Genomic DNA, 27,875 nt, shown 5'->3' on the forward strand with positions numbered 1-27,875 from the left:
AAAGTCAATCAGATGATAAATTTGAACTCGAGAGCACCCACAAAATTTTTTGAAGTGATCAAGGGCCATAACTCTGGCAGTAATTATCAGAAATAGTTGAAAATCGATAGGTAGCCACGTCCCAGGACCTTAAAACTACGTGTAAATTTAAAGTCAATCGGTCGATAACTTTGGTCTGTAGGCCGTGATTATCGAAAATCGGTTTCTTCGTTTCATGGCCATAACTCTGGCAGTAATTATTGAGAATCGTTGAAAATCGATTATTAACTTATAATAGAATCACAAAGATACGAAATAAACCTACCGACATGAAGTAATATACTAAGCAGCAAAAGAAACGCCAGGTTGGTATGTTACTCTGAATAGACACATTGCATAAAACTTGCCAAATAATTTGTATTGTATGATTGTGACCACATCTCCAACTTTACCTGAGCAACAAGGCTCCTTGCCAAACACAGAATTGAACCCAGGATATGTTCCCAAAAACGCAACCTGACTTCTGGGATATGTGTTCTCCATGATTTTCATGTACATGTAACTCATGCTGCACGTGCTGTTCACTGGGACCAGCCCTATAAAATGCACCCCCATACCTGGTTGAATCATTCACACTACAACGTCAGCAGCATGTCACGAATCTGACTACACTGCCCAAGCCGTTTCCAATCACTTTCAGGTCAATGGTCGGACCATCTGCAGGCTTCAGCAACGCTTTCGGGCCACCAACACCACGGATGATCGCCCCGAACTGGTAGACCAAGGGTTACCTCAAGGCGACAAGACCGCCATGTTGTCCGACAGCACGTGCAGAATCCCTTCACATAGGCATCTGAGACAGCACGCCAGACAGTGGGAACACACGAAAGACCCATCAGTACCGATACAATGCGCCGACGTCTCACCAGAGAGAACATCCGTTGCCGTAGACCTTACCGTGGACCGATCATCAGCCCTCGCCATCGACGTGAACGTCTACAGTTTGCCCAACAACATCAGAACTGGGGACACAATGGAGAGCTGTTCTGTTCACAGATGAGAGTCGGTATTGCGTATCAACTGAAGATGGCAGGACCAGAATATGGCGTCGACGTGGCCAGCGTTATTCTGACCGAAGGGTCATGGAACGAGACTCGTTGGGAGGTGCAAGCATAATGGTTTGGGGTGGAATCGGCCTGAACCAGTCGTTTTCTAAAATGATTTGATTAAAGTGCCTCTCTGATATTGAAATCGTACTGCCGTTTGTATTGCTGTTTAGTATATTATATAGTCTATATGGTACTTATCACGTTGGAATCAATTTTAAAGGAGATATCCAAAATAAACCAGTTTGTATTATAAACTGCATGCATGCAGTCGTCTTGAATCAGTCAAATTTACGTCAAAATTTCAATTGTACATGGGGATCACGTGGCTAAGTGGGTAAGGCGCTGGCTCGCTAGCCTGGAGGTCGGGTGTTCGATCCCTGCATTGGCCGAGAAAGTTCATCTCGATTTTCCGGCGTGGTTTCCCCTTGTCAGTGATGCAGAACGGAGGGCCTGACAAGGACAGCTGCCTAGTCGTTCGGATGGGACGAAAAACCGAGGTCCCGTGTACACATTGGCGTGCACGTAAAAGATCCCTTGGCAGTTGGAATTCGATATAAGAGTAGGCCGTAGCGCCGCTGCCCGGGCAAAATTTCCCTCATAGCACACTGTATGGCGTATGCCCGTCTTCAATTAGCCCAGGTTAGGTGCAGAAGAGTAGGACGTTAAACCCCATTTCATTTCATTTCATTTCAATTGTACATGTAGCTAATCTTTTCAATTTCTTATGAAATCAGTTCGGGGATCACGGTGGCTAAGTGGGTAAGACGCTGACTCACTAGCCTGAAGCAAAGACTTATGTATAAGCCTCTGGCCTGGAGGTCGGGTGTTCGATCCATGCATTGGCCGAGAAAGTTCATCCTGATTTTCTGGCGTGGTTCCCCCTTGTCAGTGATGCGGGACGGAGGACCTGACAAAGACAGCTGTCTAGTCGTTCGGATGGGACGAAAAATCGAGGTCACTGAGGTCCCGTGTACACATTGGAATTCGATATAAGAGTAGACCGCAGTGCCGCTGTCAGGGTAAAATTTCCCTCATAGCACACTGCATGACGTATGCATGTCTTCATTAGCCCAGTTCGGAGCAGAAGTGTAGGACGTTAAACCCCATTTCATTTTCATTCCATTAAATCAGTTTAATTGTATTTATAATTTATTTTATGAATTCATTTCATTTTTATGATAGTCTGGAATATGTATATAAACATATCTTTTCTTGTCGGCCACTTCTTGCGATAACTACTCGAATATTTACCAAGGGCGGATCCAGTAATTTTTGCAGGAGGGGCTTTGCAGGTTTCTGAGACAATATATCTTTGGAGTGTGGGGTGGGGAGGGACTGAGATGTTACATAAAGACATATTATACACATGTACCTACTACGCTACGTTTTAGTTTTACTGATAAGCAATAAAATCAGTTCTCCACGATTTTGACAGGAAACTTTAAGGGAGCGAAATAGAAAAAAAAACAACCGCGACTGTGTCGGAAACCAAAATGTCATGAAAATTCATCACATAAACTATTCGTTTATTTTATTTTTTCCAATACGCCGGGGCACAGATAAAATAGAGTATTGCACTATTACTCCAAATGGGGAGAATAAGCGGCGCGGGAGTTTTTTGGTGAGCCGTTCTATAATGTCATCGATATCTAGCTCGTTCATTAGGACTAATTAGCTTGTCAGACGACCATCCGTCATAGTAGATCCAACTGATTATAAAAGATACACGACCGTGAGACCAGCCCCCCCCCCTCCTCACGATCCACCCCTGCTTACATCTATTTTCTTGGTGATTTTGAAGCCTCGACCGAATGGTAAAGATCTTAATCTCGATATGACGTGATTTGACTAATATCTTGTATTTTGTTGTGGGTGACTATCAGCTACATCGATGATGTTCTTATTAGATTGTGTGTAAATGTAAGACAAAATCGGCGCAGCCATTGTTGAGATACAGACGTTTTAACTCTTTAATTCACGAATCGGTGATGTCTTTTAGTAGTTTTCTTGGAGTTAAGCATTTCAATCGAAATGTGCCTCGATTTTCGATAATTAGGTTATTGACGATCTGATATCATATAATGAATTGTATTTATTTTCTTAGGTCATTTCGGTACTAGCACATGGTTCAATTTTATCTGTGTCGAGTGGACTTTAAACCCCATTTATATCTCCCTCTTCTTTCATATATACTTGAGGGAAGGGGTTAACATGTCACCTCCTCACCCCACCAAATCAATGAAAGTTTATATTACGGAATTTACGTCCCTTTCTAAGTATGAATGAAGGCGTTTTGCTTTTAAAACTGGCCACCTGAAAAGAAGTGAATCATTTTATAAATATTACACCTGACCCACATTTTCATACCTTTTGAAAAGGTCATTGAATTTATTGATTCTGCTATTGATATTTCTTATCGGTGCACTATACAATTAATTCAATGTTCGTATAACATTATGAAATCTGAATATATTATAGATTTAAAGAGACACGCAGTACTATATTCGATAAATCAGTAGTCATCTAACATTTTGGGGAGAGAGAGATGGGGAGAGAGGGGGATGCTACAGTTTTTATTTGAATAATTCACTTGCAGGTGTCTATAGCAGTGGGAAGAAACCAGAGAAACCAGAGAAAACCCACGACGTGGGCAAGTCTACTCAATGGCGAACCATAGGCTATTCGACCATCCCCAACCCCCCCACTATTTGAAATGGGATGGAATGGAATTATTAGAGACTTTTGGCAAGGGTAAATTTCTGGTCCCAATCGCGTATCCGTGTCGATTTGTGTGCATTTCTCATACGTGATACGACAGCTCTCATACGTAAAAGGTCCGTATAACATGGTTTTTTATACGCTGAATCTATGTGTATCCTAGAACCCGAAGGTGCATATTTGATGTAATTTTAACCATGATAAAAACGGGAGTTTAATCATTATTTTTGATGAGTTTTTCGGAATTTTCATATTTTTCCTGTTTGTCTGCATGCTGGTTGATCTACCTGCTAAATTTAGGGAGGTGGGGCCTTGCAAATCTATTAATGATGTGATTCTATGGTAAAGGGGTATAAACTTTCTGAAATGAACCAAAAATTGCTGTCGAGTCGAAGTCGAAGATTTTTTTTTTAATAGCTCAGCGACTGTTTAGCGATTTCACTCCTCTAGTAATTTGTAGGTTCGGCACATGACTAGTACTGATCTTGGTAGATAATTGCCACCATGCTGTAATAGAACTAAGGTCAGCTCAACTACCCATACGTTATACGCGTAGCTAAAATCTGCCAAAACTCTAAAACTACATTGACGCAACTAAATTCCGCTTACCAAAACGTCTACGATTACGGTAAGGGATAATCAAATGCCATTGTTGAAATGACACGAGCTTTTAGCGTCTTAATTTCAACACCTTCCAGGATAATAAAGACAGGTATACAATATACATGTACAGCTATGAGGGAAATTTTACCCTGATACAGACACCTCCAGACTACTCTTTTTTAGATTTCAAAGTTTCAAGGAAGCTTTAACGTGTTCCATGGTATACACGAAATTTCGTTTAAAGGTAAGGGGAAACCAGGGTGGTGAATCCTGTTATTAAATTAAACACGATTTCACCTCTGCTGAATACAACTACATGTATTGAAGTTATAAATACCCACTGCTGATGAATACTATTGAAGTTATAAATATCCATTGGGTTGGGGTAATTGAATATACTTTTATCACGAACGATGCCTGCATATAGCTTTTTTTAACATGTAGTTAATACCAGTGAAATATGAAACGATCCCGACACAAAATAAGCTGTTTTTTTATAGCTATACCTGAATTTGTGACAAACTGGGCCAAGCTACATGTAAAATGTATTTCGAGAAAAAGCATATATTAACACCAACAATGATCGAATCGTTTGTTAAAGTGGTATGAATAGTTATTAAGCGAGGTTGCTTTCGTCAATATGCATATCGCTGAAAAAAAAATACATGTATGTCTATCTCTAGTAATAAGGTATACACATGTATGTAGTGTTTAGAAGATTTTACCTCCTTGGTGGTCTTACTAATCACCTCCAAGAACCGTCAGGACGGTGTTTCGTCAATAGGCCCAAAGTTTAGTAAAAAGTTACCAACAAGGAAAGATATTTTACAAATATACATGTTGTACATATCATATCCAATATTTCACTTTCTCCTGGGGTACATGGCAGCATAATTCACACTTCCATTCATTTTGTAAACATTTCAGTCAACTGGCCTGGTTTTGATTCCCCGGTTGTATGTGACAATGGGTTGCCTGTCCAAACTCCTGGGTTTTCTCCTGGTCATCCATTTTCCTACCATTGCTAAAGACCCCTACGCGCAAACGAATTAGGGAAATAAAATTGAACCATATTTTAGTCCCGAAATGAACCAGTTTGTGTCGAGTGGACGTTAAACCCCATTTCTCTCTCTCTCTTTCCATAATTTATATCTAATTTGTTGAGAGAGTCTGTTCCAGGCAAAATGGTGGGAGATGTTTGCACAATAATTTGATGCTATATAATGCTAATGAGAACATTTTCCATTCTTGTCTGCGATATCACCTCAGTGGAAGTGGATGTAAAATACAACTAACTCACACATTTTCCATTATGCAGTCTTTATAATGTCATTAGAATACCATAATTTGGTTTCGTGGACCCTGAATTTTCTTAGTAGAATGATTTTTTTTTAATTACATGGGGCTAAAGCCCAGAGTTTACTTTCTGCACTGACTGAGCTAATGATGATGGGCATATGGCATACAGTGTGCTATGAGGGAAATTTTGCCCGGGCAGCGGCGCTACGGCTTACTCTTATATCGAATTCCATCTGTCAAGGGTTCTTTTACGTGTACACCAATGTATACACAGGACCTCAGTTTTCCGTCACATCCGATCTGAATGAATGCAGGTGTAAATTTCTATTGCAATTTATGGTCAGTCCAACTACTAATTTGTCTGGCCTGTATACAAGTTTTACCCAGATTTCCAACTGTCAGTGGATCTTTAATGTACTGTCAATGATATTCACAGGACCTCATTTTTTTCCCCATCCGAATGACTAGTGGATTATCCATGCCAAGCCAATAATCAGCAGCATAATATCAATACTAAATCATCTTAAAAGATACATAATGTAAGATTTAAAGATCTGGCCGTTCTTGCTACATGTATAATAGTTCAAAAATAGATAATGCAAAATGAATACATTGAAAATTTCATTCAAATTACTTTATTCTGAGCAAAATAATGACTGTTTGTAGTTTTGACAAGATGTCTGCATTGATTGTTTATTATTGTAACCACGGTGCTGTTTATTTGAGTCTTAGCCTCTCTTCTCCATGTTTAAATTAAATCATTAAATGACCAAACTGTTCTAATCTACTTAAAATCAGAGCCATCTGATGGCATCAAGAGTTGATTATGGTCTTGTCATGTTAATAAATGTCTAATTAGCTCTTGAATAACGCCTCTTTAATTATATAAATCAACTACCGGTATACATTATAATGATATGACAAATGAGTTTTATTAACAATGATTTATATACAGATTTAAACAATAGCATATTGCTGATATAGTAATTCTCTGACACGATAATATTCATTACATAATGTCCCCTCTAACTGAATTTTTCCAGCTTTATTCTACAAGAGAAAAAAAAATAGAATAATAAAATGGTCTATAAATAAGACATTAAAACTGTAATTAACCAAATATTACAAATAAATTTTGCATTAAATTCTCTGCTTGAATTTCCGTAAACTCAGATGATTCAATGTTACAAGTTGTTGCACTTCAATTCCAAGTCACTGACTTTAGTGCTGAGTCAAGTCGTGTCGCAAGTCTTCATCAAATTCATGGCAAATAATACAAGTTACGATTTATGTCTAATCACATCGACTTGAGTCCTTAGCGCTTTCAAGTAGCATTTGTCGTGACTGCGGAGTCCCAGTCGAGTCTCGACAAGTCCAAATAATTAAAAATTATATTAGCTTATATTGCAACATTATTGATAAAACTGATTTCAAATCATACTAACCCTTCTGACTGCCACCTTGTTATCACATATTAAAACACCAGCAACGAACACACATGGTATTTTCTCTTGTAATAAGACCAGTTTAAAGTCAGATAATTTTGGTTCATTAATAAATACAGATGTATGTGTTGGTACCTAGAAAACAGAAAGTGTATCATTTCTTCATTTAATATATATTTGAGCAGTACCCGTACATAAAAACTTGGTAACACTACATATGGATATATTATTTGATGACATATATATATAGTAACTATATTCTGGTGTTTTGTTATTTCTGAACAGACACTTTATTTATCTCTCTTTGACAAGTGTCATGTATTGAACTCGAAAGTAAACTTAGCCTTACATCATTCTAGTTTATTTCTATCATTTGTGTGTAATTCATGTAACAATTTTGAACCAGTGTAAGTACCAAATTACTACCAATTCCAGTCATTGGCAGTTTTACAACCACAGTAGAGTATTTCAGTGGAAATAGCTGAACTCTTGGAAGTACCAATTCCATTCACTAGCAGCTATATATGCCAATTAATGTAGCTGAATTATGGGAGTACTAATTCTAAACAATAGCAGTTATACAACCAAACCTTTGTTGTTGTATAGTTGATCGAGTTTCACCCTTACTCAAATTGTACATCTTGACATTTATTTTCATTATAGATTAGCTTAAAATTAAAATAAAAGGTATATGGTTCAAATATAGTATAAATTCAAAGTCTGTCAGATTTGGAAGGGATTACAACAATAAATGCCCATATAGAACTATATAAACTATGATATTACCTTATTTAATGGAAGACAATCTAATGTTGGTATTATTTCCGAATCTTTTTCTGTAAATTAAGAAAATAATAAGAAATCACTATAAATCCATCAATATCCGTAACGTAAACATTCCTTGTTGACTCACATATTTTGTAGTTAAAACTATGCAAATTCTATACAGTAGTAAAATCTGGAGTTAAATGTCCACTCAACACAAGTGGATTATTTTGGGACTAATACACATGTTATTATAGAGGTTCAGAAGAATGATATAGATAGAAGGGTAGATGAGAAGAATAAATCTACAATTCATGTATTCATTTTTTACAATGTTTTTTTAACTCAAGATATAAACAAATGATAAGAACAGAATGAGACTTAACATTTTGTCATAATAATACTACTAACACACAAAAATTTATATTTTTATGAGTACATTTTCAATTCGAGGAGGAGACTTTTGCCTGGGCAGCAGTGTTTCTGGCTACTATTCTTTAAATTCAAATTGTCTATTTACATTCATGCTTAATGATATAAACAAGTGACTTTTTTTTTTATCCCATCTGTATGACTGGACACACTTTCCTTATCAGTACCTTTTTTATTCCTCTCCTCCAATAAAGTATTTGAATCGACTGGTTCGTCATTTTCTATATAATTCAACTGGGCATCAATCCATGCTAATTCCACATCACGGGCTGTAGAAAAATTTAATGATGTCACTAGATGATCTCGTAATTTGGCCTGAAAAGATAAACATTTTCCATCAAACATCTCTTGCTTTTTATTCTCTTTGATATTCTGAATAAGTTTTATCAATATCAATTTGGATAATTAAAAATTTAAATATGCCGAAAATTCCACAAATTTATTGAAACATGTTAATAACAATTTATGTGTCTCAATCCTATTTTTTTTTTATTTACTCTAACAGAATTATCTCCCTTGTACCAACAGGTTCATTTTGATTGTTGGAAGCCATCAAGTTAAAAGTTAGATTGAAACAAACTAAACAAACCTGGAATATTCGACTTTCTGTTGTTGCATCAATACTATCACCAACTTTAGGTTGAAATATTTTTCCCTGAATGAGGGAAGAACTTGTACAAAACTCGGCTAATGTCTCAGTAGCAGCTGGTGTACCTCGAACTAAAACCTGAAGATAAAAATAGTAGAAACCTCTTATACTTCACTAAGTACTTCCTGGCAAAATGTCTAAACAGCTGAGCAATCTTTGTCATGTCATCTCTCTTATTGTAACGCTATAATGATTACATTGCAGAGAGCTAATCTGATATTTTCATCCTTTAAAACGAGATGACAAATAATAACTGTTTCTGATTTATTCTTTGTGACACAATAATTGATACTAAATGATAACAATTTGGACAATTTAGGACGTTTGGAAAATAGCGTCGGACATGTCCGGAATGGGCGAAATCCCATCACTGAACAAAACTCTGATTCTCTCTCTATATAGATTAAAGAAGAATAAGAGTATATAGGAATAACTCCATTGTATGGTCTTTGATGAATGCACTATTCAATGAATAATAACAGTAATTTGATTTGACTCATTTTAAAATAACTGCTATATATACCAACTATCTTGATTTGACTCTCTCTAAATATCTCATTTTACAATGTATCAACCTACCAACTAATTGTTTTGGTTTGACTCTAAGTCTAAAATATCTTATTTTCCTTTGAAGTGTCTTGGGTTGACCCTCTCTAAAATATCTCATCTACCCACGAATTATTTTTATTTTTCGCCCTCTAAAATAGCATATCTTACAATATATCTACCTACCTATTATCTTGCCATGACTCTAACATATCTATCATCTTACTACAATGACCTATCAATTGTCTCAGGTTGACACTATTAAATATATCTGCCTACCAATTGTTTTGATTTAAAGTAGCTAAGTCTCTAACTCAATATCTTCCAAAATCTTTGACATTGAAAACACGAATTATTTGTCAATTTAAATCAACATGGATGTTGTAATCTTACGGGGAAAAGATAGGCTTCTGATATCCAATAATTAAGACAAAATAAACATTTTACCGTTGGTACACGAATCGTGTACCATGGTGCATTTCAGTGCCATTTTAACAAGGGACTCGTAGAAAGAGGCTAGATAATATTCCACAAGTCATGTCAAACGGTGACGCCATATTCTTATCTGGAGAACATGCGCAATAAATACTATCGGTATAGATTGGAATAACCAGATGCTAGAGATTGCCATTCGATTGAAACTTCTTCTAGCGTATTTCGCCGAACATAACTGGTTAGAAATTACAGTAAAGACAAAAACGATTGAATGTAAATCAGTTTATATACATTCACATTACATTATTATATGCGTTGCGACCCATATTTTTCAATTTCTAGATCCAAAATATTAGCAATTTAGCTCCTTTAACTTTCTTCTCTAAAATACCTTATCTACCTTTCAATTGTCTTTGTTTGATTTTCTATCAAATATCTTATCTACTTAACAATTGTCTTAGTTTGACTAAAAATATCTTATCTACTTACCAATTGTCTTGGTTTGACTCTCTCTAAAATTTTTCTCATAGATTCTCCATCAGATCGGCCTTCAAAATCAATATACTGTATTCTAGCATTTACATCTAGGGTTACAGTTGATGAGACACATTTAGTAGGTAAATCTGTTACTTCTAGAAAAATAATAACAGAGACAATTTCTATTTTGTTGATGTAATAAGTGTAAGTTTGAATACATACAAGTTCAATAAAGGTTTTGTTTAAAAAGACATTATTTCAATCAAATTACTAACAACTGAATCAACAAAAAATGCAGTATTAATTAAATATAGGGTCTAACCTTGCATTTTCTCATCTTCTGGACCCTTTTCTGGTTTCTAAAAAAACAATATCTATTATTAACACAGTTTTCGGGACTTGAATGAACGTCAGAAATATACTATATGTCAAATTTTCTCAAATCCATTTGTTTTATTTTACCAAGAGCAAGTAAAATTATAAACTAGTTTAAAATTGAAAAGATTGAGGAAAAAAAATAGTATCTTTTACCTTAACTTCTTCTTCTGGTTGCACTATTTCAGCTATAGTGTAATCTTCTGGTCTAAAATTTTAAACATGAAATATTTCTCACCAAAAGTATTAAAAAAAGAAAATATGGGCACAACTGCGCAAATGAGGTGTGATTAGAGCTGTGTCTGGACGGTTAGATGGGTTTCGATTCGGCCCAATGATTTGTTGATCCTCAGAAGCATGCAGTTCTTCAATGTATTTGCTTGATAGTTTTAATAAGCAGTTTAGTATGCACATATTTTTAATGCAATCTAATTACATTTAATTACTGTCAGAACCTATATGCTTCAGTCATCATTTAATAAATGACAGTTCACATAAACCATGTGTGTTTGTTATTTGTTTTAAAAATGGGTTCCCGCGTACAAACTGGGTGATTTAATGGTATATATGGACCAAAAACATATTCAAACTAATTAATTTGTCATAATTATGCTTCAAATCCTTCTCAAACATTGTAATTGCGAAGGAATGCCCTGCTATTAAAATTCGATCAAACCAGGTCATGTTTACGTCATGTCTTGGAAGTCAGAGGAGAATTCATTGCATACATAAGACGATGTTGTCTTTAATCGCTTACTATTTATTACAAATATCGAATCCTAATTAAATTCTCAGATTATCCACTACCCGCGTCTTTTTCCGTCTTTTTTATCTCAGAAAGTATTGTACGTCTAACTTTTCATAAAGTTTATCAACTTGTACATCAAACGCTCAATGTTCACTTGTGACCTTTGACATCAAGCGTGCAGAAGTTCCTAATCGTCGGGCTGTTGATTTGGGGAACCCTTACATTTTTGTCCTGTATACGCTCCATGATTCGGGGAATCCAGTATTTTTCTAGTAACATTGGATATCTCTACTTTCCATATATACCAAACTTGCCATACTTTTATTGGAAATAACCACCCGATAAATACTTTCCTGGGAACCCATCTTTAAAATTGTCTTCCATGGCAGAGAGCACATAATATTTTTCTGTATGTCAACATATGACTTATCAAATAGGTTACATTTTTGATCATAAAATTTCAATTTACTTGATTATTTCACCGTATTCGTCCCAGCGTATCTTTTCTTCGTGGAAGTGAAACATGGGATAGGCTTTCTTAGCTTGTTTAAAGAAACCTGTGCGTGCTTTACCCTGAAACAAAAATATTAATGTTTATTTTCTTCATAATATTCAGAATAGCAAAATAAATTTTTTGGTCACTGTAGGTTCTAGTCAGGACAACATCAGTTTCAGTTCTGTCGGCCCAACTAGATCACTCTAAGTCAGTGATTCTCAACCAGTGTGCCACAGAATCTAGAATGGCACACTAAGAAAATGTGAAAAACCACATGATCCCAATAGAGTATTCACTGGTGTCTACTGATAAGTTCATAGCTGTGTTTTTCTTTATGTAGTTTGAGTCAGTCTGTGTGTTTATGACTAGTCTCTGTCTACGATTGTATGCCGTTTGACACGCCATGTTTTTATTTTGCAAAATTCAAACATTTTTCACAACTGGATTATCATATGTTTTAGTCTGCACATCTTTGTCAGTTAAGTTCTAGTCAGCACATCTTAGTCATTTTAAGTTCTAGTCAGCAAAACTAGGTCATTTAAAATTCTAGTTCTAGGTCATTTTAAGTTCTAGTCAGTACAACTAGGTCATTTTAAGTTCTAATCAGCAGAACCAGGTCATTTTAAGTTTAAGTCAGCACAACTATATAATTTTAAGTTCTAGTCTGCACAACTAGGTCATTTCAAGTTCTAGTCAACCTGACTAGGTCATTTAAAATGCTAGTCAACCTGACTAGGTCATTCTAAGTTCTAGTCAGCACAACTAAGTTATTTTAAATCATAGTCAGCATAACTAGGTAATTTTGAGTCAAACATATGGCATACTGTAAACATTTATATAAATATTTCAGATTACAGAAGAAAACAGTTGTGTATCTGGAAGCTTGGTTGCCAGGCGACAAAACATACATCCACAACAGGTAGCCGATTGTTAAATTTTATTTTTTTTGTAGGCAATGGAAGCTTTTACATGACACTAAAAAGCAATTATCAGGAATATTAACAAAACATGAACTAGAAATCAAATAATAATTTTAGCTGGAAATCATTGAAAATCAATAGACTTTTACCTCTCATGAACATAAACACACTGCATATAAATTTTAAATCAATCGGATGATAACCTTATCTTTTTGAGGCCCAAAACAATCATGGGCAGAAACTCTTGACATTAATTATTAGCAATTGTTGAAAATCAATAGTGTTTTTTTCTCATAAACATAAAAACTGTGTATCAATTTCAAAGCAATTGGGCTATAACTTTAGCCATTATAGTGGGTCCACAAGAATGTTTGAAGTGATCAAGGGCATCATCTTTGTAAAAACAAAACATGGTCCATACAATGAATGTAAAATATAAGTCAATTGGATGACAACTTTAGCCAAAAGAGGGTCCACAATATTGTGAAAGTAACCAGAGGAAAACGTAAATTTCTTGAAGATAAAACCTGTTTATAAATCTCTTGAAAATAAAACCTGTTTGTAAATCTAAGTAAATCGTTTGATAAGTTTAGTCTTTCTTGTGTCAACGAGCAATTTGATGAATACATAACCAAGTTAAGTTGCAAGGGGGCCCCAGGCTGAAAATGTTACTGAGACTCTTACATCAACATTGAAAAGGGGGCATGTTCTGGTCATTGACCTTTACAGTCAAACAAATGCAATTTGTATTTCAGTATGGACGTTAGATAGATTTATTTAGCACAGACATAATAATATAAAATAATGAAATATCTATTCATGGTAAATAAAAAAAAATGTACTAATTTGGGGGCCCCTTAATATGATTACATTCTTGTGATTAACAATTTATTTTCTCATTTGTTAAATCTAAAAAACGATCTGTGAAGCAAATGGTTACAGACACCCAAACTATCTCGTAATTCACTGTTAAATGATCCAACTAACAATATAAGGCTTTTAGTACATGAAACAGACCTCATCATCAGTAAGTTTATAAAAGCTGTACATTCGATGGTAAATCTTTATCAAAATCTCTGGTCTATGTCTTGATTGGTTACTTACAGGGACAACAAGAAGGAGTATCGTTTAAAACTATATCAAATCTAAAGACAATGTTCTATTAAGATAACTTAGATGAAACACTTTTCTTATATCCTACATTTTTAGCACTTATTTATTCTCTCTGTCTCGAGCAAAGGTTGCTAGCAAATGAAAAAAAAATGCAGACAATAGCCATGTCATAAGAGCAGTCATTAAAGGTTGGCACATTATTATTTTTGAACTGGTGATTGAAGTGATCAAAGGCAACAGATAACAATTTTAGCTAGTGCTCCTATGGATAACCGTAAATGTTTATAATCGGATGGATAAACAGTTCAAATTGAACGGTACAGTTATTCGGAGATGTTTCAAATTATATTCCTCTTTATAATAAAAGTTGCCCGTTGTCCTTTTGTATTTGATGTTTGAAAATCTTAGAATGTTTGAAAATCTTAGAATGTAATTGTTGCCCTACGATGTCAACTGCGAAAAAGTAATACTATTAACAGCACTCGTAGTCGAACGGCAAGGTCAACGGACCTTGTTCTGACTTTTGCTATTGTTAATCCAATCCAAGTACTTCTCGGCATTTCTATATTCTACTTTGTTTAATATTTATTTAAAATTGTAACTACCATTCAAAATATAATCATAAAGGCTAGAAAGTGACCTTGTAGTTTATCACCCAATAACACATTCTATAGTAGATATATCGCTTGTGTGATCAATTTCATAATCTACTGCGATATCTCCTTAGGACATACGCCCACATTTTGCAAGAGATGGACAGAGAACAAGCTTAAAAAAAGTGATTTTTTGTACAAACAGGGGCCATAATCCAGTAATTTTGGGATATGTTTTCAGTTTCATCAAAATCAGATAAAAATTTTGACTTCTAGAGAGTCCACAACCTTCGTATTACATACTTTTACTCTATTTGCAGAAAGGCAACTTTGATGCAATTGTCACAAAATTCAAACTCATCCGTCATTAGGGTGTAACGGTGACACATTTAAATGTTTTTTTCAAAATCAGATAAAAATTGTGATCTCTAGAGGGTCCACAAGCTAAAAATGTGATATTTCGTACAATCAGGGGTCATAATCCAGGCAGTTATAGTCCGATATGCGCAAATATCGAAAGGAACCAAGATCTTTGGATTATAATCATATGTTTCAAGTTTCATCAAAATCGGATCAAAATTGTGACTTCTATAGTGTCCACAACCTTGGTATTACATACATTTACACTACTTGCGTATAAGGACCGACCATTTTCTCTGTCAGTTTAGATCAGATTTTCACAGAACTCGAACTCAACCTTCATTGATGTGCAACAGTGATATATTTAAACGTTTTTTAAAAAACAATACAAGTTGTGACTTCTAGCCTGTCCACAAGCTAAAAATGAGGTTTTTCGAACAATCGGGGGCCATATTCCAGGAAGTTACGTTCAGATATGCGCGATATTGAAAGGAACCAAGATCTTTGTGATATAAACAAAAATATAAAGTTTCATCAAAATCGGATCAAAATTGTGGACTCTAGTGGGTCCACAACCTTGACACACCCTATATTTACGCTATTTGCATACAAGGGACGGCCATTTTGGTCAGATTTTCACAAAATTCTTACTCAACCATTATTAGGGTGTAATGGTGATATGAACTAATGTTTTTTTAAATTGGATAAAAAATGTGACCCCTAAAGGGACTACAAGTTAAAAACGTACAATCAAGGGTCATAATTCAGGAAGTTAAGGTCTGATATGCGCGAATATCAAAAGGAACCAAGATCTTTAGGTTATAAACATGGGTTTCAAGTTTCATCAAAATCGGATCAAAATTGTGGCCTCTAGAGGGTCCACAACCTTGATATACTATATAATTACACTATTTGCGTACAAGGGATGGCCATTTTGTCCGGCAGTTTTGGTCCGATTTTCATGAAATTCTTCCTCAACCTTCATTAGGGTGTAACGGTGATATATTCAAACATTTTATCAAATCAAATAAAAACTGTGACCTCTAGAGGGAACATAAGTTAAAAATGTGATTTTTCATATATTAAGGGCCATAATTCAGGAAGTTATCTGTGAAAATGTGGGCGTATATAAAAAGTCCTAACCGTAGGAGCACTAACTTTAGCTGTTAGTAATCAGAAATCATTGAACATATCTCTGGGATATTTGTTTCAAATTTACGATCTGGCCATAACATAATCTGTACTCTAATAGTAGCTAGGCCTATGCTTTGCTGTTACATGTGAATTACTTATATTGATATCAGTTGTTCATAGTCCACAAGGCAGGGTAAGCTTAAAGGGTGTATGGCTCTATTCTTTGGAACCTTAAAATGGATGAAAATTGATCTAAACCACATATTATTATATAAGAATATATAAATAAATCATTTTATATACAGTTATCTAAAAATTTATTGCTAATTATTCTAATCAATTATGTTCAGTGAAATATGTGAGCAGTTTAAATTGAACGACAGTCATTTACACCTGCTTCCTTCATTCTACACGATTTGTTTTTATTATTATTATAGTTTGGTCATTTGTGAATCCGCCATTACTTATTACTTCCACATTGTCTTTCAGGATATGTTTTTCTTTGTTCATTACACATGGTGCCTGAAACCATAGAATACACCACTCGTGTACTGATTATAAAATGCTCATTATAATATTATGGTCCCATATTTTCACTGCAAGATAACAGCATCAGTATTGAGTGAAATGCACCAATATTAAATTCTAATTCATTATGGAATATATTGAGTTTGAGGTTTACTTCTGCTTCTGCCGGATAATGTCCACAATCAAGATGTTGATTAAACTCGCTAGAACACCTGATACAAATTATCATGCATGAACATTGGACTTCATAGAAGCTTCTTTTGTACTTTTTGTGGCTGACAGACCATGCTGTTGCATGTAGTTGAACTAATTTTACAATCTGGCAAAATCCCTCAATACCCATCTCACCTCTCACTGAGACTTAATATGGGTCTGATCCATGCATGGACCATATATAAATCTCTGTCCGGGATGTTATTTGTACGTCTGTTAAAAACCCCATTAATTTCCCGATTATTACTTGGCATAACTGTGTTAAAATTGTAAACAAGGGTGAGAAACTGACTGATAGGTGAATTAATTAATGCTGGAGGTGAAAAACTTTGCGACGGTGGGTTTTCTGTAGAGGCGTGTTAATTAACCGACGGGTAAGAAATGAAAGTCAAAGGTGTGTATTATTCAATTGGTGTGTTTTCTTGATAGTTGCGATAACTGCACCAAAAGGTGTATTATAACGGACCAGCAGGGTTTTTCTGACACATACTTGTTAAATCAAAATTTTGGTAGTAAACTGTTTTACTGTGTGTTTTACCCTGGTCTTTGTATAATTAAAGACAGGTCTTTAGGGGCTATACTATATACCGGAAAACACCAAAAAACACCATGTTATACTGAATACCGGAAAACACCTGAAAAACACTAAATACCATAAAACACACCAAATACCAGAAAACACAAAAAAAATAGGTAACCCGGAGCCTGGTCCTCTGGAAAACACCGGAAAAAACTAACCCTAGCCCTCTGGAAAACACTGGAAAAACCTAACCCTAACCCACGCACACAGAGGACCAGGCTCCGGGTTACCTATTTAGGGTGTTTTTCGGTATTTAGTGTGTTTTCCTGTATTTAGTGTTTTTCAAGTGTTTTCCGGTATTCAGTATCACATGGTGTTTCTGGTTGTTTTTCGGTATATAGTATTGCCGCTTCTTTAGATAGGCATGTGTGCTCACTATGATTGACATTTCTCTTTTGTATTGCTTACCATATATATAAAGTTGCATTTAAATTTTTCTACAACCGAAATATATTACTGCTTTATAACTAAAGATAGATTGCCAGGCAACGAAACATACGCCCACAACAGCTAAATCGTCTGGGCAGTCAACAAGAGTTGTCACATAGTTTTACTTTTTTCGGTAATGAAACATTTATAATACATTAAAATCTGATTAAGAGTAACAACTCATTAAGTAATTATCAGAAAACCATTAGAATTTGTTTGGTTTTTATAAAGTTTTGCCCCATGCTAACGTTTAGTATAGGAAACTTTAAACATCCTGGATTTTGCTGTTCAACTCTGTGTATGAATCTGAAGTCAATTGGATGATAACTTTAGCTTCTAGAGGGTCACAAGATTTTTCAAAGTGATCAAGGGCCATAACTTTGGCAGTAATTATCGGAAATCGTTGAAAATCAATATTATTCTTCGTCTCATGACCTCAAACACTCTGTATCAATTTAAAGTCAATCGGATATTAACTTTAGCCTCTAGAGCATCCACAAGATTTTTTGAAGTGATCAAGGGCCATAACTCTGGAGGTAATTATCGGAAATCACTGAAAATCAATAGGCGTCTTCGTCTCATGACCTTAACACTGTGTATAAATTTAAAGTCAATCGGATATTACCTTTGACCTCTAGAGCGTCCACAAGATTTTTTGAAGCGATCAAGGGCCATAACTCGTCTCATGACCTTAAACACTGTGTATAAATTTAAAGTCAATCAGATATTAACTTTAGCCTCTAGAGCGTCCACAATTGCTTGTGGACGCCGGACCGCCGGACGGACAGACGTGGGCGACGACAATATACGACCACATTTCAATGTGGCCGTATAATAAAAAGAGGCACATTGATTATTTCATTAAAATTATAAAAACGTGCAACGATGCGTAAATTATGCATCTTACCTTCAATAGCAATATCCAAAATAGAAATTTCCATATTGATAAATAATACGACACAGCCCACCAAACAGTGGTAATTCACACACAATGATATATTTAAACTAAAATTACTTTCACTTTTCACTAAATTTACATCGTTTACAATCGAACAATCCTCATTCCAGAACTTTAACTTATAATGCAGCCGTTTTCATGCAATTACAAAATTGCCCCGTGATATACCAGATCAAAGAAACAAATACGCCTGAATTCACAGGTAATCTTTTTTCGAGACTTGTTGTCTTCTATTCTTACGACTATCTGGCATTTATACTGCGTATCATATAGTCACGCTACTTATAGATAAAGTTGCTTTTAATAAACTAAAAATAATGACCTTAGTCTATCTTACGAAATGTGCAATGTTGTCATTTATAAATATCGAACAGGTAGGCCCCGATTTGAATATCCCTGGGTATTTAGTGAATAGGCCAAATTTGCTGTATGTAAATATACCGATTCTAGTCTGCTGACAAGTTATTATTGGTGTCTTCCAATTTGTACCATATAAACGGATTCCTGAATAATATAATTCAAATGTCAACCCAAGCATTGCAGACTTCACGTCCCACTGTTTCACTAATAGTGTGTGCAGTCAAGGGGTCAGTAATGGCTCCTTGATCAAAGTAACAATTCTATTTATACATGTAAAAGTGTGCACAAGCTTGTTCGCACATATTGGAAAACTGTTTGGTTGCTTTATTTGAAAAGATACTGATAGTAAACTATAAAGTTTGTAAATTTTTTCTTTGAAAATTCTGATAAATTGTTATGTCTCTGGGAAGCCCTGATAATATCGCTTACCCTGTTTGTGTATTGTACATAACAGTTAGCGGATAATTTATGATATTTGAACATTTTTTCAAAGAACATCTAACGAGTTAGATGTTAATTTTTAATAGGTCATTTTTTTTATGATATTTGGATATCAATCACAGATATCAAATATAAATCAAAACTGCTGGTTGGACAATTGCTGGTGAGGACAACTGCCAACCTTTTTATTATTTATTTTATTTTATTACAGTTTATAACTGTTGATTTTATTGCCAGTGATTTTGTTTGTTCTTTTTGGTAAAGTTTATTAAATGATAAATGAGGCAACAGTTAAAGTTGTTGTAAGTTCAACAGTTGCCATGTGTTGGACTTAGTGGTATTGCACATAATATTCAGCTGTGATAACTTTGTGTCTAGGGGGTGCTATTATAGATAGTCAGTCAGTCATTTACTGAGTGCTATTATAGACAATGTGTTAAGTAAACTGATTCTGTATAATAATAATAAAGAATATTTAATCATTATGTATTGGTTATTTTTTAATAAAAAGGACATAAATACAGAAAAACAAATGATATCATCGGCAGTTGTCCTCGCCAGCAGTTCTCCTGCCTGCAATTGTCCTGCTCCCAAATTACATTAAATATATGAATAGTGCATGAAATGAAATTAAATGAAAAGGGGTTTAACTGTTCTGCTTCGAACTGGGCTAATGAAGACGGGCATACGCCATACAGTGTGCTATGAGGGAAATTTTGCCCGAACAGTAGTACTATGGCCTACGCACCCTTTCATGCAAATTGTTTAGGGACACTTTACAAAGTGACAATTTAATCATATTTAAAAAAACAAGATTATGGACATGTATACAGAGTCCGTTAAAAACCTGTTTAAATCAATGTGTTTCAAATAATTTTTTTTTTAAAGAATATTGATATATACAACATATTAAACAAAATGGTAGATTATACCATAAAACAGGTACACTTGTATCAAGAGATAGTTTGTTACTGGTTGCAGTAAATTTTACTATACACGTTTCTATGTATTCTATCTACATGCCATAAAAGTTTTAACAATAAATTACCTTATTTTTCATTTTGCACGAAATCAACCAATTAATAAATCTATAAACAAAATTAACAACCCTAATTCAGACAGCAACTGTTAATACACACTTTGGTTGAAGTAAATAATTCAGACAGCAACTGTTAATACACACTTTGGTTGAAGTAAATAATTCATGTAGTGCTGTTAATTTGTTAAATTAATTTATGGCCCCAATCAGGTATGACAACACCGCATTTGTTACCTAACACCTAGGTTAACGTATTTAAACATTCTGATCAATCAACCATGACAAAAAGATGACAATATTTTTCCCATTTTGACTGTATATACAGAATACTAGTACACTAATAACGTAATTTTAAAATGATTAGAAATACAGACGTGTTATTGATGAACTATTTAAATATCCATATCACATCCCAAGTATTCAAGTAATATATCATCTAGTTTAAATGGGAGCAGGTCTATTCATCCCAAGACCTGATTAACAACCTATCATTGCACCCGGAATTCTGTATAAGAATCTACTTAAAATTTCAAAATGCGACTCATAAGGTGATATCGCGGACAACAACATCAGGGTTTAAACTACATTATCAAATAAACCTTAAATCAATTGATCAAACTCATTGTAAGGAGGAACTGCATGCTTTCTGATATGGTTGGGTTATTTCAGGCACCAGGTAGTCGTAAGAATAGAATACAACAAGTCTCGGAAAATGATTACATGTGAATTCGGTCGTAGGTGTTTCTTTGATCTGGTTTATCATTGGGCAATTCTGTAATTGCATGAAAACGGCTACATTATAAGTTAAAAGTTCTGGAATGAGGATCGTTCGATTGTAAGTGAATTACCACTGTTCGGTTGCTTGTGTCGTATGCACAATTTACGCATAGTGGCACGTTTTTATAATTTTAATGAATATGAAACAGTCAATGCGCGTCTTTTTAGTTATGAAGCAGTAATATATTTCGGTTGTAGAAAAATTAGTTTTTGATGGATGATACTCTCTACATTCCCGCTATATTCAAATTGGGCTCTGACTGCTGGGCATTTATAAATGACGACATTACATTCACCTTTCCGAAGGATAGATAAAAGGTCCATATTTTTATTTCATTAAATGCAACTTTATATATGAAAGCAATACAAAAGAATAGAAACGTTTATCATAGCGAGCACACACGCCTATCTAAAGACCTGTCTTTAATTATACAAAGACCTGCGTAAAACACACGATCGAATGATAAATTGCACGGTAAAACAGTTTTACTACCTAAATTTTGATTTAACACGTACATGTCAGAAAAAGCCTGCTGGTCCTTTATAATAACCTTTTGGTGCAGTTATCGCAACTATCGACAAAACACATCAATTGAATAATACACACCTTGACATTCATTTTTTACCGGTCGGTTAATTAACACACCTCTACAGAAAATGCACCATCACACAGTTTTTTTACCCCTAGCATTAATTAACTCACCCCTCAATTTCTCACCCTTGTTAATTAACATACTTTATTTATAATTTTAATGCGGTAATGCTGAGTAATAATCAGGAAATTTATTTTCTTTCAAAAGACGTATAAATAACAATCCAGCTAGATAGAAATTTATATATGGTACATGCACAGATCAACTCCTTATTAGGTCTCAGTGTCTTAATTCATCAGTTACAGATGTCATTGATGGTGTGATGAGAGGTGATTGACAGGTCAATTTAACATGTGGCCAAATTAAAGACAGGATTACCAGTTGACCCCCCACCAAAGGTCAACATGTCACATGACTATAAGATATAATTGGACAATGATTATGAGACAGGAAGACTAAGTAATTGATATAACAGACCTGGCTGTCTAGATGGAGGTTATTATCTGCACTGTAAGATTTGTACAAGTTTCCAGAGAGAGAGAGAGAGAGAGAGAGAGAGAGATGGTTAAATTAAACCACTAAAGCCCATGGCCAGTGCATACCGACTAACATTTGTTGGCATCTATAAAACCAAATGTTTTCAACCTTTTTTAAATTTCCAGAAAACAACGAATGTTTAAGACAAACAACCAACATCTGTTCAAAAGAGACTGATGCTGATGTCACATGACTGACCTAAACATCTCTTGGTAACAAAATGGCGAAATACTGATTGGATATCTGTATTAAAATGTGTCACTCTTTGTTGAAATTCAATGAAAATGAGACCAACAAGAACATTTGTTGACCAAACAATGTTTTTAAAATCAAACAAGTATTAGCCGGTCTGCGATGGGCTTAACTAGTTTATTTCATGACTAAAAGCGCATCTTTTAAAATTTAAAGGAGAGAGAAAGGGTGAGATAAATGGGGTTTAATGTCTACTGAACACTGACTAGGTTATATTGGGACTTATAAAAAAAATGAAATCAAATGGGGTTTGACATCCTACTGTTCTGCTCCGAGGGAAATTTTGCCTGGACAGGGGGCGCTACTGCCTCTTATATCGAATTCCAATTGCCAAAGGATCTTTAATGAGCATGCCAATATGTACACAGGACCTTGGTTTTTTGTTCCATCTGAATGACTAGACAGCTTTCATTGTCAGGACCTCCGTCCTATACCATTGACAAGGCGAAACTCATCCCAAACTTAGGCTGCCTGTCTACAGCTAGCTCCGCCTGAGAACAGGCCATAACCTGATTGACCGACACTTAAATTCCTACATCGAAGATTTTAGTTGTAAACACTGAGTATGCTTTTAGAAATTTTTAGAAGTATTTATTTTTCTTCTATTTTCATATTGAATGAAATTAAATGTGATTATTTAGCCGTTGTGTGTATGAAAGATGTCAAACTGATCGGAGCAGAATCACGAAATAGTCCACTAATTATTCAATATGGCGGCGCCCATGAAAGATAATTTCACAGAAGCGGTTTTGTTTGCAAAGACAAATTCAGGAGTATCTAACCTTGTTTTGAAAGATAAACACATTGAAACTGTAAAGACAGTGTACAATGGTAAAGAATGTATTGCAATATTATGCACTAGCACATATTATATATCGCTTTTACCGGAGTGGCAGAAGTCGACATTTTGCTAACTTGACATTTGTTTACATAAACCACGTGCTTCGAGTGTACAAAGCAGTAGGCCAGTCGATAAGTTCCACCCCAAAATGATCATGTGAGCATTTTAAATGGATGGTATTTAGGGCAGTTATGTATTCTCGAAGTATGATGTAGATGATAGCTGCGTGCAGTATTGGTGAAACCGTGTTGGAAAATCCTGATGAATTTTTTCATCCAACATCGGAAGCAAACCTGTGATCTCCAGGCTAGCGAGCCAGCATCTTACTCACATAGCCACCGTGTCTCCTAGGGACTACCGGTATGTTATAACATGGGGTATATTCATTTCAATAGCAGTACCAGAAGGGTCATTCCACGTCAATTCACCTAACACCCTGTCATCTCAGATTTCTATCAAACATGGTATATAATATGGTTGCTGTGCAGGAAAACACCAAACCATAAGTCTGAGTGAGTTGAAAATTTGATGAAATTCAACTTTTTAAGGCATAACAACCCTATATACAAAATTTCATTAAAATCTGAGATGTTCGGGTTAAGAATTACAGATTTCTGAAGTGAACATACATGGAATGACCCAGAAAGCAAAGGCAAGAGAAATAGGAGGTACTGCCATTTTCAATTGCATAAAGCTAGCACCTGGAATCAGAGCCAAATATCATGACATAATCATATCACTTTAAATTTTGTAAGGTGCCTGAACGATTGTGTTGACTTTTGCATGTCTTGCTTTCAAAGGTTTGATCTGTTGACATCTAGCATGAGCCGATCAGATGACATACCTGTTATAGACCATGGGTAGAATAATAGTTTTCGCAACTTGTACATTAATACATTAAATACAAACCTCTGATTTCATCATAAGATCATGTTTTCCTTTAAGATGATATAAACCATCCACATCCATCTCAGCTTCACTCTCATCACTGGACTCATCTTCTATAGTCCTGAATAATAAACAAACATACTGTTATTGTACAAAGTCTTTAGTTTACTGAATATGATGTAAAATTGTTAGATTAAATGGAATAGAAGTTTGTAATATATTAATGAAACCAGAGAAAGGTACTTGTGAACTAAACCCCCAGACGTCCTGTCAATGTTATATACAGGACCTCAGATATTAGTCTATAACTAGACACTTTTTCTTGCCGTAAGTCCTGAACAACTGACAAAGGCTGATTAGACTAGAAATTCTCCAGGAACCTTTCTCGGCCAACATTGGGACAAAACTTGTTATTCACCTAGTGCCATTACTCACTAAGCCACATTCAGTAGGCCAAATATTTGAGAGTGAGAGAGGGGGGGGGGGGGCTGGTTTTGTGTTTCATTGTGCCCATGAATTATTTCTGCAACTACCATGAAACAAGATCAAAAGTGCCATTCTATTTTCTTTCCAAAATGAATTGTGGGTAATAAAAACATACTTCAGCTCACTTTGAAAATGGCAAAATTTGACAAGAACACTAAATTTGATGATGACCATATCCTGCTTGTGTTAAATGTTGCTGGTGGGTTTGAGAGAGACTCGACAATCTTTAATCAGAATTAAATGCATGTATTTTTTTACTTTCACATGAAAATAAAATACATGACCAATGGTTTACGTTTCATATTTACATTTGTTGTATTTTTGATCTGGAGTCATTTGAACCTTTGTCTTGTTTTTTTCTCTGATATTCTTCTAATTCTGCACCTTCCAGTTTCACACGACGCTGTACCTGTAAGAAAAAAGAAACTAATTCGAAGTCTGACATTTCTTCCACATGTATTTCTATTTGGTCAGAATAACGTTTATTTTTCACAGGCAACTTTAGCCCAGAATCTTTTTTCTACATCACAGTCAAAGAACATGGCCATTTTGGGCAGCTTTTGAGGAAGCAGACTGGGTTTCTCCTTTGCTGTTCTCAGAGATGAGCATGATAAATAAAAATGTATTAACTTACATCTATAGTAATACATCGTAACTGTGGATTATCTATGAGTTCTCGAGCGAGAGTTCCAGGTGATGTCCGTGTGGTCAGGACAATACTATTTTTAGAATTACCACACCAGGCTATAAATAGATCTCTAGAATAACCGGACTGTAAATCTGGTGTACTGGCTAAAACTACCTGAAATTATAATACAATAGAGAATGAATTTCTTATAAGTTCATGTAGCCTACAAATCATGAAGATTTTTGACTATTTCGCTCTGAAAGAATACATTTTTAATTTACCCAAATCGCATTTTAAAGTCTATTTGTAAGTACAGAGAACCACATCACAGATAAAGAAACAAACTAAACCCAAGAAGACAAATCTGAGGACAATAAACATCACCCACAGATTGTGTAAGTAATAAAAAAGGAAGGTACAATCAAAACTCCGGTTATACATCCATAGCACAAAAGCTATCTACAGTGAATCATGTTCACATCATTTAGCAGTCAAAATTTGAAATGAGGCAAGATTCTTTGTTATACAGTGTCAGTAAACACAACAAAAACAACTGAATTACCGGTATATTGTTTTGAGAACTCTGTGTTTACAAGATTCTAAAATTTGAAAGGAAATAATAGGCTCAAAAGAACAAGTTTTAAAATTTTACACAGGGAAATTGTTTTGTATCACATTCATGCCTTGAAAGTCCAAATATGATCTGAAATTAATGAAACAAGCTAAAAGTGAGGCTGACGTTCCCACACCATAATTACAAAATAAATAGATGACACTCGATTGAGTGCTTGATATGCTTCATACAAAGTTAAAATTTGCTAGAAACTAAAATTACTTGGCAACAACATTAAATGTGGGGTGTATAAAAATAATATCTCGAGTTTACTGGATGTTCATAATAGAAATTAGTTCATTCTGAGTATGTGTTCTATGCAGTGCACATCTATGTTCTTTAGAGGAAGTATTTCATTAGTAATATGATCAGGTTTCACAAAGACCTTCATAAGAATAAAGAACTTGAAATAACAAAACATAACAAGGGATAACATTCTTTCTGCCATAGAACCAGTCTATCACATTTCTAATCTATTTCAAAGACTTTTACATATACTGATACTGATCTTAGATATTTATTTATAGATGATGACAGAGATCAGAAATAGGAACTTTAATTTCTAAATGGACTTTGTTGGCATATCAACTGTCCATGTAGATGAAAAAGTTCACACAACTGTTACAAGGCATACTGAAAATAGATTCCAAAATTCATTCAAATGACAGAGAAATAAAAATGTTATATTATGTTTACTGGTACTGTTGCTTAAAGTTGAATTCTGATTACAAAACTACAGAAATAATAAAATAAAAAAAAGATAACGTCCTAAACAGTCACCATACTTCTTTTCAATTTGTAGAACAAATATGGCGACTGATGGCCGGTATAAGAAGATAGGCAGTGTATGCCTTGTCAAGCACAGAGTCCACATCCGACTAGCTATATTTCAACCATCACTCGCTCAACTGGATGAGGTTTTCTTCACTATTACCTTACTGAAAATATTATTGCTACACAATTTCTTTGTCTGATCAGGTACCTATAATTTTACTAATTAGATGAAACAAGCCAACCACAATTTACTTTTGCTCTAAAAAATAAGAGGAAAACTGTCTTACCCCAAACAATAACAACCGTATGTTAATGCCATTCAATTCTTTATGTTGTGAAATGTTTTGCACAACAACGTAGAAAGACCAAATAATTTAGTATTAAAAATGTATCCAAACCAGCCAGAAAACGGCTCTTCTCTCCATCAAATAGGTATGTTTTCACTTGGTTGGCTTATTTCATCTAATTAATAAAATAAGTGCATTGCTATATAATGTTACATGTGGACATTCTGGCAAATTTGTAACATTATCTAAAGTTTAAAGAAAATTTCTTTATATTGTTAATGTAAGTAGGTCCTGAGACTTTTTATATGAAAAAAAAGCATAATATTAAGAATTTAAGATTTATATATAATCATATTTTAATAACCTAAAATCTAAACATTTATTGGGCATGCAAATGTTGCATTTTAATGTTACATAAATAACTGCAATTACTAGAATTATTGTTTTTAACTAAA

General features: G+C 34.7%; 1 protein-coding gene across 1 annotated transcript in view; it reads right to left on the reverse strand.

The window, feature by feature from the left end:
- Positions 1–6,611: 6,611 nt before the first annotated feature.
- Positions 6,612–27,875, reverse strand: part of LOC126822502 (cleavage and polyadenylation specificity factor subunit 2) — an 82,459-nt gene continuing 61,195 nt past the window's right edge. The window contains exons 9-20 of the mRNA XM_050551435.1: positions 25,753–25,920; positions 25,427–25,527; positions 24,654–24,753; positions 12,050–12,153; positions 10,989–11,040; positions 10,780–10,816; positions 10,470–10,612; positions 8,940–9,077; positions 8,518–8,665; positions 7,940–7,989; positions 7,154–7,288; positions 6,612–6,758 (exon numbers count right to left, since the gene is read on the reverse strand). Of these exons, the coding sequence (XP_050407392.1) occupies positions 6,666–6,758; positions 7,154–7,288; positions 7,940–7,989; positions 8,518–8,665; positions 8,940–9,077; positions 10,470–10,612; positions 10,780–10,816; positions 10,989–11,040; positions 12,050–12,153; positions 24,654–24,753; positions 25,427–25,527; positions 25,753–25,920 (1,269 nt within the window). The 3' untranslated portion in view covers positions 6,612–6,665. The remainder of the gene's footprint in view (positions 6,759–7,153; positions 7,289–7,939; positions 7,990–8,517; positions 8,666–8,939; positions 9,078–10,469; positions 10,613–10,779; positions 10,817–10,988; positions 11,041–12,049; positions 12,154–24,653; positions 24,754–25,426; positions 25,528–25,752; positions 25,921–27,875) is intronic.

Source organism: Patella vulgata, chromosome 5, assembly GCF_932274485.2.
Source record: "Patella vulgata chromosome 5, xgPatVulg1.2, whole genome shotgun sequence".
NCBI lineage: Eukaryota > Metazoa > Mollusca > Gastropoda > Patellidae > Patella > Patella vulgata.